Raw genomic sequence first — 11,675 nt, forward strand, 5'->3', positions numbered from 1 at the left:
CTTCTGCAGACTCTCCACACCCTCCGCACAATTTGCCTTTCCCCCAATCTTGGTGTCATCAGCAAATTTCGACACCCTACACTCGGTTCCCTCCTCCAGATCATCTATATAAATGGTAAATAGCTGAGGCCCCAGCACCGACCCCTGGGGCACCCCACTAGTCACCAACCGCCAATCCGAATAGCACCCATTGACCCCCACTCTCTGCCTCCTATTTGACAACCAATCCTCTATCCACGCTAACACCCTACCCCCAACTCCATGTCCTCTGACCTTCTGCAGTAACCTCTTGTGAGGTACCTTATCAAACGCCTTCTGAAAATCCAGAAAGACCACATCCACCGGCTCTCCTCTATCCACCGCCCTAGACACATCCTCATAGAACTCCAGTAAATTTGTCAGACACGACTTCCCTTTAATGAAACCGTGTTGCGTCTGCCCTATCAAGCAATTCCCTTCAAGATGCCTCGCAATTTCCTCCTTAATGACGGATTCTAACATTTTACCTACCACAGACGTTAAACTAACCGGCCTGTAATTCCCCGCCTTTTGCCTGGCACCCTTCTTAAACAACGGCGTAACATTAGCCGTTTTCCAATCCTCCGGCACTTCCCCGGAATCCAGCGACGTCTGGAAAATAACCACCAAGGCATCCACTATCACCTCCGCCATTTCTTTCAGAACCCTCGGATGCATTCCATCCGGTCCTGGGGACTTGTCCACAATCAGCCCCTCCAGTCTGTCGCGCACCACCTCTCGAGTAACAGTAATGTCATTAAGACCCTCCAGTCCTACCACCTTTCCATCGCTAACACCCGGCAAATTATTCACGTCCTCCTCCGTGAAGACAGAAACAAAAAAGTTATTCAAGACCTTAGCCATATCCCCATCCCCTACCACTAGGTCCCCTTTCTCATCCGCTAAGGGACCAACGTTCACCCTAGCCAGCCTCTTCCTTTTTATATATTTATAAAAACTCAAAGTGAGGCCTTTTCAAAGTGAGGCCTTATATACCTCTTCAGGTGGACATAAAATATACCATGACACTATTTTGAAGTGCAGGGGCATTCTCCCTGGTGTCCTGGCCAATATTTATTCTTGAACCAACATCACTAAAAGATGATTGTCTAATTTGTGGGAATTTGCTGTATAAAACTTCACTGTAGCTTTTGCCTACTTGACAGCAATGGCTGCATTTTATAAGTTGGGACATTGTGCAATTGTGAAAGGTGATATGGTTTCTTTTCTTCCTGATTAAAGTTAAGCTGCATATCTTGAGCACATAGATCAGGTTCTTCAATGTTTTATCTCTTGAGCTTGCAGAAGTACTGGTGTAGAACACTTGAAATTCCCTGGCTTATCTGCAGATTTGATATATGTTTACACAACCTCTTCAGTATTGCAACTGTGGCACTGACATGAGAGAGCACACCAACTCCTCCTTCTAGTAGCTCAGTTTCAAACCCGCATGCAGACTCCTTGCCATAGTCTAATGCCAGTTTCAAGGCTTCCAGCCTTACACAGCTTTGTGATGAGATCTGTTATATTTAGCCATTGGGGGACTGAAAATGAAATATGAAACAATTCACCTCCTTTGCTTCATATTATTACACCCCTGCTACTCTGGTGAATCATCAGTTTGAACTGTTTCATTTCCTGTATCAACCTTTGTGATGGGCATGTCCCTTATCTCTGGCAGTGTTGAACCGCTAGCCCATGGAAAGCTCCTTTGCTTATACCTTGAGGCAATATTTCAGGCAGTAGCCTGAATTCACATCTGTTAAACTGAGAAGTAGTTTCAACTTCCTGAAGCGCTGGGCATTCTGTATGAACTCAGGTCAGCCTCAACATTTGTTGTGAGGCTTCCCACGGCTCCAATCTCAAATCATCAGTCTACAATTTATCAAAGATTGAACTTTCTTGGAATCCAAAGTTTACTTCATGGGAGAGGCTATTGATGACTTCAACTACTATACCATTTTATACATGGAGATGATAAATGATAATTCATCATTTTTTTTCAGCCTAGATCTTAAGCGAGGGAAAATATAAAGGATAAGTCAAACCTTTTCATGAATCTGACTGTGCTTCCATTCACAGACCTTCATTTCTAATGAGGTCCTAAAGCTGTTTGGATTCAGTAAAGACCAAAACTACAAAACAGACTGGCAAAAAATGATGAAATTTGGTCGGAAGAAACGTGATCGAGTCGACCACATTCTAGTAAGTTTTTCAGTTTAATTCAGTTTTATATAGTCCCATTGCATCATGATTATAAACACATGTCACCATACAATGAGTGCTGCTGTTATTTTAAATGGCATAGGGTTTTGGCTATGCTTTCCTGCCTGGTTGTTTTGGTTTCACCAAGAAAAAACTTTAACTTTCAAACTGAATTGGAAACTTGGGACCCTTTCAGTATTTCCCAGTGGTTACTAGTATGTAGCCACATAGCATTCATCACCTAGAAGGATAAAGGTAGCAGGTATATGAAAACACCATTACCAGGTCACACTCTGTCCTAATTTGGTTGTATATGATCTTTTTAGTTACTGTGGGAGAACCTTCAACACATGAACTGCAGTGCTTCAAGAAAAGACCTACCCAAGGATAAATGGGCACAGGCAATATCTACCATTTCCACTCACATAGCCAACGCTTTTTTTTAGTGGCTGCTTAAATTGGCTAAAAATCAGATACCCTTCAGTTTTTTTCCTTTCTACTTGGGGTCAAGCACTTCTGGATCATCCAGAGCACCCACTAGACACAGACTTAATCTCCCTATCCTCGGGCTCCAAAGAGCATCCCTGCTACAGCTGCACAATCTTAACCCTTTCCTAACCCCTCTGAGTGACATTGCTGAACAGTTTGTATCCTAGGCCTGTCTATGATATCAGTTAGGCAGCAGGGAGCAAACAGCCGTATATCCAGCCTCATTGGCAGCTCATGCATATCCTAAATTCCAGAAGGGACCCATCTGGTTGGAAAACTGAATGTGACTTCTCTATTCAAGAAAGCAGGGAAACAGGAAATTGATAATTACAGGCCAATTAACTTGACATCTGTCATAGGAAAATGCTAGAAGCTATTATTGAGAAAGTTATGGTGGGGCACATAATGCAATCTGGCAGAGTCAACGTGGTTTTACAAACGGGAAAGCATGTTTGACTAATTTATTGGACTTTGAGGAAGTACAAAAGGCATGGATAAAAGAGACCCTGTACTGTGTTCAGATTTCTAAATAGCATTTGACAAGGTACGAAAGGTACTATGCAAAATAAGAACTGATGAAGTTGGGAGAAATAGAGGATTGATTAGTGCACAGAAAACAGAGCAGATGTAAACAGGTAATTTTTGCGTGGCAAGCTGTAACTAGTAGAGTGGCAGAGGGATATGTGCTGGATCTCAACTACTTACAATTTATATCAATGACTTGGGTGAAGGGGTTAAATTTGCTGATGACACAGAGATAAGTGAGAAGTAAGTTGAGAAGAGGACACAAGGTGCCCGCAAAGGGATATAGCTAGGTTAAGTGACTGGTCAAAAATTTGGCAGATGAAGTATAAATGTGAACTTATCCACTTTGGCAGGGAGGATAGAAAAGCAGCATATTATTTAAGTGAAGAGAGATTGCTGAACAGTGAAATACAGGGGCATCAGGCTGTCCTACTATATGAATCACAAAAAGTAGTGTGCTGGGACAGCAAGTGATTAGGAAGATAAATGGAATTTTGTCACTTATTGCATGGGGAATTGAATATAAAAGTAAGGATGTTTTGCTGCATTTATATAAAGATTTGGTGAGACACATCTGGAGTATTGTGTATAGCTGTGGCCTCCTTAATTAAGAAAGATTATGATGTTTTGTGCTGATATTCTGAATAACATGATATTTTTACCTCAGATTTTTTTGTATTTATTACATGGCTTAATTGTGGTGACTGCAATTTTTTCTTGAGTTTTGCTCAGTATCACCTACTTTGGAAATTTCCAATGTATAAACACAACAGGAAGAGTAGACTTGATGGTGGCACAGTGGTTAGCACTGCTGCCTCCCAACACCAGAGACCCGGGTTCGTTTCCTGGCTTGGGTCACTGTCTGTGCGGAGTCTGCATGTTTTCCCCATCTCTGTGTGGGTTTGCTTTGGGTGCTCCAGTTTCTTCCCATAGTCCAAAAAATGTGCAGGTTAGGTGCATTGATTATGCTAAATTCTCCCTCAGTGTACCTGAACAGGTGCCGGAGTATGGCAACTAGGGGATTTTCACAGTAATTTCACTGCAGTGTTAATGTAAGCCTACTCGTGACATTAATAGATAAACTAAACTAAAAGCAGTTTGAAGGGCAGGTGGTGGAGTAGTAACCCAGACAGGGGACCTGAGTTCAAAATGCACTACGGCAGACAGTGCAATTTAAATTCAGTAAAAATCTAATGATGACCATGAAGTCATTATCAATTGTCATAAAAACCTATCTGGTTCACTAATGTGCTTCAGGGAAGGAAGTCTGCTGCCCTTACTTGTCTGGCCTATGTGTGACTTCAGATCCACAGCAACCCCTCTGAAATGGCCTGGCATGCTGTTCAATTCAATTAGGGATGGGCAATAAATGTTGGCCTACCGGAAACAGCATATCATGAAAACAGAAAATGGTGGAAAAATTCAGGTCTGGCAGCATTTGTGAGAGAGATGCAAAGTGAACGATTTGAGCCTATAAGACTCTTGTTCAGAGCCTGTGGGACTTGACAGGTTTGGATGCTGAGAGGATGAAAGAATAGAACTCATGGACACAGAAATGAGGGGTCTGCCATTTAAGGTAAAGATGAGAAGAATTTGTTGTTGATTGTCATGCGTTTTTGGAACTCTTCCCCAGAGAATGATGGAGCCATGGTCAATGAATATTTTTAAGGCAGAAGTAGATAAAGTTTTAACTAACAAGGGAGCCAAAGGTTATTGGAGGTAGGCAGAAATGTGAGGTTGAGGCCACCACCAGATCAGCCAGGATCTTATTGAATGGCGGAGCAGGCGCCAGGCCCCCTACCTCCTAATTCATATGTTTGTTCCAGTCCCCCATATTCCATAGAAACCCCCCTGTCCCTATTAATGGCATATATGGTATGCTGTACAGGGATTTGAACAATCGTGATATTCCGAGATCCAGTATTTCAAAAATCATTCTGTTTTTAATCACTAATGGTTGTTTGAGAATTTGATGTGAATTGGATAATATTGATTCAAAACCAATTTATTGATAGATTCAGCAGCAGTACTCCAGTTGACAGAGCGGTCCTGTCTGCATTCGGAATGCAACAGTTTGATTACTGGTACTCCTCAGCTCCAGTAGCCAGCTTGAACACTGAATGCATAATTCAGCCAAGCTCACCATCTCCTCCCTTCTGGTGACAATTCTCCTTAGTCTTGCATGCTGACAAAATATCTCCACTGATTATATTGCTAGCAGTCTTGATACTCTGTCTAGTGTCCTGAATAACCACACTGTTGGAATCAAATTCCGAAGAATGTTGGAACAGGATTAGACAAGCAGTCCCTGTGAACTTGTTCAGTCAGTCATGGGTAGTCAGTATCTTAATTCTACTGGACTTAATTCCATAACTTTCAATAGTTCTTTTACAGAACAGATATGTCAATCTTAGCTTTGAAATCTTAAATGAATCTCCAGTTTCAACAGCTTTCAAGGGAGAGAGTTCCAGATTTCCAGTATCTGACATCACCCCTGAGCTGTCTAGTTCCAGATTGAATGTTCTGTCCCTGTTGGGGCCTTTCACATCAGCGCAAATAATTTCTCCTCTTATCATGTAATCATCATGGTTACTTCAATTTGATTTATTAGTGTCACATCTATTAACATAGAGTGAAAAATATTGTTTCTTGCATGCTGTACAGGCATAGAGAAGGAAAATGAGAGGGTGCAGAATGTAGTGTTACAGTCGTAGCTAGGGTGTAGAGGAAGATCAACTTAATGCAAGATAAGTCCATTCAAAAGTCTGACAGCAGCAGGGAAAAAGCTGTTCTTGAGTTGTTTGGTATGTGATCTCAGAATTTTGTACCTTTTTCTTAACAGAAGAAGATGGAAGAGAGAATGTCCGGGGTGCGTGGGATCCTTAATTATGTTGGCTGCTTTGCCTAGGTAGCGGGAAGTGTAAACAGAGTCAGTGGATGGGAGGCTGGTTTGTGTGATGGATTGGGCTACGTTCACGACTTTTTGTAGTTTCTTGAGGTCTTGGGCAGAGCAGGAGTTATACCAAGCTATGGTACAACTAGCAAGAATGCTTTCTATGGTGCATCTGTAAAAGTTGATGAGAGTCATAGCAAACGTGGCGAATTTCTTTAGTCTTCTGAGAAAGTAGAGGCATTGGTGGGCTTTCTCAACTATAGTGTCAGCATGCGGGGACCAGGACAGCTTCTTGGTCATCCGGACACCTAAAAACTTGAAGCTCTTGACCCTTTTTATTTCGTCCCCGCTGATGTAGACAGGGGCATGTTCTCCTTTATGCTTCCTGAAGTCGATAACAATCTCCTTCGTTTTGTTGACATTGAGGGAGAGATTATTGTTGCTGCACCAGTTCACCAGATTCTCTCTCTCATTCCTGTACTCTGTCTCACCATTGTTTGCGATCCGACCCACTACAGTGTTGTCATCAGCAAACTTGAAAATCGAATTGGAGAATTTGGCCACACAGTCATAGGTGTGTAAGGAGTATTGTAGGAGGCTGAGAACACAGCCTTGTGGGTCATCGGTGTTGAGGATGATTATGGAGGAGGTGTTGTTGCCTGTCCTCATTGATTGTGGTCTGTGAGTTAGGAAGTTCAGGATCCAGTTGCAGAGGGAGGTGCCAAGGCCCAGGCCATGGAGTTTGGAGATGAGTTTTGTGGGAATAATAGTGTTGAAGGCTGAGCTGTAGTGAATAAATAGGAGTCTGGTATAGGTTCTCGTTATCTAGATGTTCCAGGGTTGTTTACCCCTTAATCTTCTTTCCTCAAGAGAATGTGGCACAGTGGCTAGCACTGCTGTCTCATAACATCAGGTTCCCAGTGACTGTATGGATTTACTCCGGGTGCTCCAGTTTTCTCCCACAATCCAAAGGTGTGCAGGTAACGTGGATTTACTATGCTGAATTTCCTCTTAGTGTCCATAGGTGTGTATGTTGGATGGATCAGCAGTGATAGCTATGGAGATAGGGGGGTCTGGCAGACTCAATGGACTGAATGGCCTCCTCCTGTAACGTAAGGGTTTGTGGGTTCTATAGAATGCAAGCCTAGTTGATGTAATGAAACATAAATACTCATCATTTATGTACCTGGTGTTCAGAACCTAACCGTTGTCAACCTGGGCAAGAATGACTGGTTTCACGATGAACTCACCACGGACACTGCCCAAGGTGTTCCTGCTGTTTGGAGAATGGCATATATGTAATACTGTACAAGAGAAATGGAAGCCCAGAAATTGTAATGAAACAGTTAGAGAAAATACCTGCACCAGATAGTATTTTATAAAAAAACCAACCATTTCTTCTGTTTGTGTTTTTGCAGGTACAGGAGCTTCATGAGGAAGAAGCCCAATGGGTGAATTATGACGAGGATGAGCTTTGTGTGAAGATGCAATTGGCAGATGGGATTTTTGATGCCCTGATAAAAGACACAATAAACGTACTAAATCAGATTCAGGGGAAACAGTCAAGACTCACTTTATCCTAACATGGCCATGCCATCGCCCGACTCATAGGCTACAGAAAGGAGGCCGAACCTTTACCTGCTTGGGTAAGAGATTGACGAGCTGACAGGAGTCAACCTTCAGCCCTTGAACCCATCCCACTGATTGGGCTACGACATCTGGCATCGTGTTTCGTCAATGTGTAGATGGTTTGGGATATCGATCCTGCTCAAGAGTCGGTCGACAGGCAACATGTGGATACCAGAAGTGCCAATTTTTCTCCCCTCCTATTTATATACACCCATGTCCCATTTATTTATCCAAACTGTAGCATAGACTTAAATTCAGAGAAGTTTGCACATTCACTTTTTTTTCTTGCATATGCCTATGTTTACCATTTTAGAAATGTATCTGTGTATCTTGAGGTGCTTTAGTCTCTGTGTGTGTTGTATGCTAGCTCTGAGAGTTGATGATAACAATGGCCGATATCATACATTGAGTGAGCACTACCTCCAAACCAGGAGTATATTTGCATGATTGAAGTGACGGACAAAAACAGTGAGATAGAAAAGTGCTTCTTACTTCATTACTCGAACTCTTGATTTTAATTTTTGGTTTTAAGTTATTATCAAAAGAGGAAATTTGCTTCTAATTCAATGAAGTGGCCTCTGTTGTTGACGTTCATTCTTGGGAAATGTTGCATACTTTGAGTGACTTTGAAGGTTACTTGAGTTGATTCGGAATGACTTGCTTAAAAAAAAATGATAATTCAAGTCACAACACCCTGGTTTCTTGAAGTTGATCAGTGCAGTGCCCGTATTCTTTGTGTTCATCTCTACTCTGTTTACCAATGGTAAAAGTATGCATTTGAAGGCAAATCCCTGGGATGTTTGTCCATGTAAAGGGTTCTGACAAGAAGCCATGTAGTGATAACCAATCTACATTTGCAAGACTGTTTCTCTCAGATGTACTATTCCCCCATCGCCCATCAGTTTTACTGGGCGCTGTTCCTATCCAAGTGTATGTGTCCTAATGTTCTGCAGGTACCTCCAATCAGGTTCTTTCTCCTCACTACTTGTACCAGCTCCTAGGACCTCCTTCAGACAGTAATGAATGTGGTTGGAAGTTTCAAGTCATTAAAAATTTTGAGAAGTTAGATCTCCAATTGTCTTCCCTAAGGCATTTGCCCAACCTAACCACCTAATACTCCCTTCACTGAGATTAGCCACTGGCATTCTTCTGATTCAGAATGTGGGTATTAGTGGAAAGCAGAGGTGGATTATTTTTCATGTTACCAAATTTGTTTTTGTTTGCAGATTACATCATTGTACAGTTATGAGAGGGTGTGAGGCAAATTATTATTTGTTCTTTCGGCCTGGCTTGTAATTGATTTTGAGTTTTGGCTTTCCAATAAGTGAAGATGATCTCTCTCTGCTTGACACAGGGCACAAGATGGTTGTTGATGCCAATTACAATGTATGGTTTTTGCTGTTTCTTACTGAGGTAATCGTGGCATTTCTCAGCCACTCACTGCAGTAAATGTCATTTATATGAGTCCTGACTGATTTTTTTCCCCCCATCTTATTCATAATTCTGGAGTGGAAGGCTTCCCTTGAACAGTTATGATGCAGCAGCTCGCCACATGGGGAATCGAACCAGAAACTCCAGCTCAGTGGATTGCTTTCAGGTGCTTCACTCACTGGAGGATGGTAATGATTTTAACCTGCTGCTACATTGTACACATTATCTTAGTTTTTGTGCAAAGTAAATTTGTCTGTGACTATCTCATTTGTCAGACTTGGGACATTGTTGAGAAAATGCCTTTTGCTTCTGTCCCCCTCTCCATATCCACTGACTGGTTATAGATCACTGGCAATCAACATGCAGAAGAATGAAAACACAGCAATAGGTGATATTTTCAGCTGTAAATTGGAGTGTTTACTGGAGGAGTAGGGCTTCTTTGTAAATGGGGAATACACAAGGTAAAGGAGCATCATTTTCCCTTGAGCAACTGGAAGTGACTTTGTAAATTGGGAAGAAGTTTCTCAGAGGTATATCTTCAGCACTGAGTGATTAATATGTGGGCTTTTACTCTATGCCAGTGTATTTAAAGCCCTAAAGCCTCAGTGAAAGATATCTGCTGAACAGAAGGAGGCTTCTCCATTGATGCAACGCATTCACAAGACAGTTCTCTTGTGGATAGCGAATGCATAAACCCCTTTAGCTATGCTGCTACTTAGCAAGCAGGCTATTTCTCTTTCCCTGTTTCTTGGTCCTCCCTTCTGTTCATTGTAAAGTATTAGCCAGGTATTTATTTGCTGGACTAATGTGGCCAACCTCAGACCATTGCCTTATCCCACATTGACTACAATATTGGTAGGTGGTCAAGAATTACGAAGTTCACAATCAGACTGTGTTGGACTGAAGGCTTTTTCAGCGTGATTCAAGAGGAGAACACGTCTCACTTACCCTCTTGTGATTCGCAGTGTACCAAAGGAGCTGGGGGTTGCACTGCAGGCTGCTTCCTGCCACTATGCAGGGAATCCTACCATCACATACTGATGGGACAGCACAGAATGCTGGCTTTGGCACACTGTCCCTTTAGAATACAGGGCAAAACAAACTGCAGCATCTAAGCCAAGCACTGACAAATACAACTTGTTTGATAGTTAGTATTCTAATCCTCAGCCTGTTCAGGGATGTTCTGACCAGTTTATCCATAGGGCTTGAGTTTAAAATGGTTGCCTTAGTTACTTATATACTTGAGAAAGCCAGTACTGTGTGTTGTTCAGCACTAGTACTCGGCTGTTCGACAACACAGAAAAGATAATGAAACCTATTTATTAAGAACTTGAAGTTCAAATGCTGCTGTGCTCAGTGCTGTAGTGGACTGGTCTCCCCATTACATTATGCTCAATATTCTGGGTAGACGAATACAAGGAGACTTGCCTGTGTACTGTACAGTGCAGAGCTACACAGAGGAATACTTGACTGTGTACTTTGTATGGTGTGTGTGTGGGTGCGTGTGTGTGTGTAAATACTGGCTGAGCATTCCTATATGAGGCAATTCCTTTCCCTTTTGTAATTTTTAGGGAAGCGGCAATGTGTGTAGTTTGGAAATGTAAAATAATGGGTTTTTCCTCTGTATACATATCTGTATATATATTTGATAACAAATTGACTTATTAATACTTAAGAATTTTGTAAATAAACCTTTAATGATTTATAAGTGGCTTTCAGTTTGTTTTGATTCTTTTACACTGCTATGTGAAGTTGGGGAATTTCTTCACCAGTTTGGGTTATAAGTTACATCTTTTGACCAGAGTACTTTCCTGGTTCTGAATTCTGCCTCGCTATGTTGGATTTTGGTTGCGAAACTGCCAGGTTCCTGTGTAGTCAAAAGTGGGTGTTCTTGCTTAACAAGACTCCAGTGAAAGTTCATGTCCTCTTATTGCAGTCAGCATTCTAAAGCCCCTCACATTATAAGTTGCTATTCTGTCGATGTTATGTACACGAATATGTTAATGAATTCTGTTGAACAGATTAAATTGGTCTTTACTTCAAAATTAGGAAGGATTTGCGGTGTACAGAAACAAATCAAAAAAAATCTTACACCATCTTCCACAACTTCAGAACCAAGTGCTTTCCAACCACTGAAGTACATTTGAAGTGTAGTCGTCATTGTCATGTAGGAAACACAGAAGCAGGTTTGCGTAAAAAGCAAGACTCTCTCATTGCAATGTGATAAATGACCAAATAATGCAACATGATATGGGTTTTAGCATTTACTACTGGCCAGGGCACTGGGGAGAACTCCTTTGCTACTCTTTAAATTGTGCTATGGGATCTTTTGCATCCACCTGAGTGGGCAGTTTAATGCCTCATTGAAAACTCAGTGCTCAGTGACAAATCCAAGTAAAGCCAAGGGAACAGAGAGGGGGTTCCCTTAGGCACCCAGGAAATGATGAGGTCATTTGGTCCATGATGCCAGTGCTGGCATGTTGAA

General features: G+C 41.9%; 1 protein-coding gene across 6 annotated transcripts in view; it reads left to right on the forward strand.

The window, feature by feature from the left end:
• cep350 (centrosomal protein 350) overlaps positions 1-10,888 on the forward strand; it is a 243,456-nt gene extending 232,568 nt beyond the window's left edge. For all 6 annotated transcript variants that reach the window (XM_080195995.1, XM_080195999.1, XM_080196000.1 and 3 more), the window contains 2 exons: positions 2,101-2,223; positions 7,549-10,888. In XM_080195995.1, the coding sequence (XP_080052121.1) occupies positions 2,101-2,223; positions 7,549-7,713 (288 nt within the window). In that variant the 3' untranslated portion in view covers positions 7,714-10,888. The remainder of the gene's footprint in view (positions 1-2,100; positions 2,224-7,548) is intronic.
• The last annotated feature ends 787 nt before the right edge of the window (positions 10,889-11,675 follow it).

The sequence above is a fragment of the Carcharhinus amblyrhynchos genome, chromosome 9 (genome assembly GCF_965287045.1).
Source record: "Carcharhinus amblyrhynchos chromosome 9, sCarAmb.v2.hapA, whole genome shotgun sequence".
Lineage (NCBI taxonomy): Eukaryota > Metazoa > Chordata > Chondrichthyes > Carcharhiniformes > Carcharhinidae > Carcharhinus > Carcharhinus amblyrhynchos.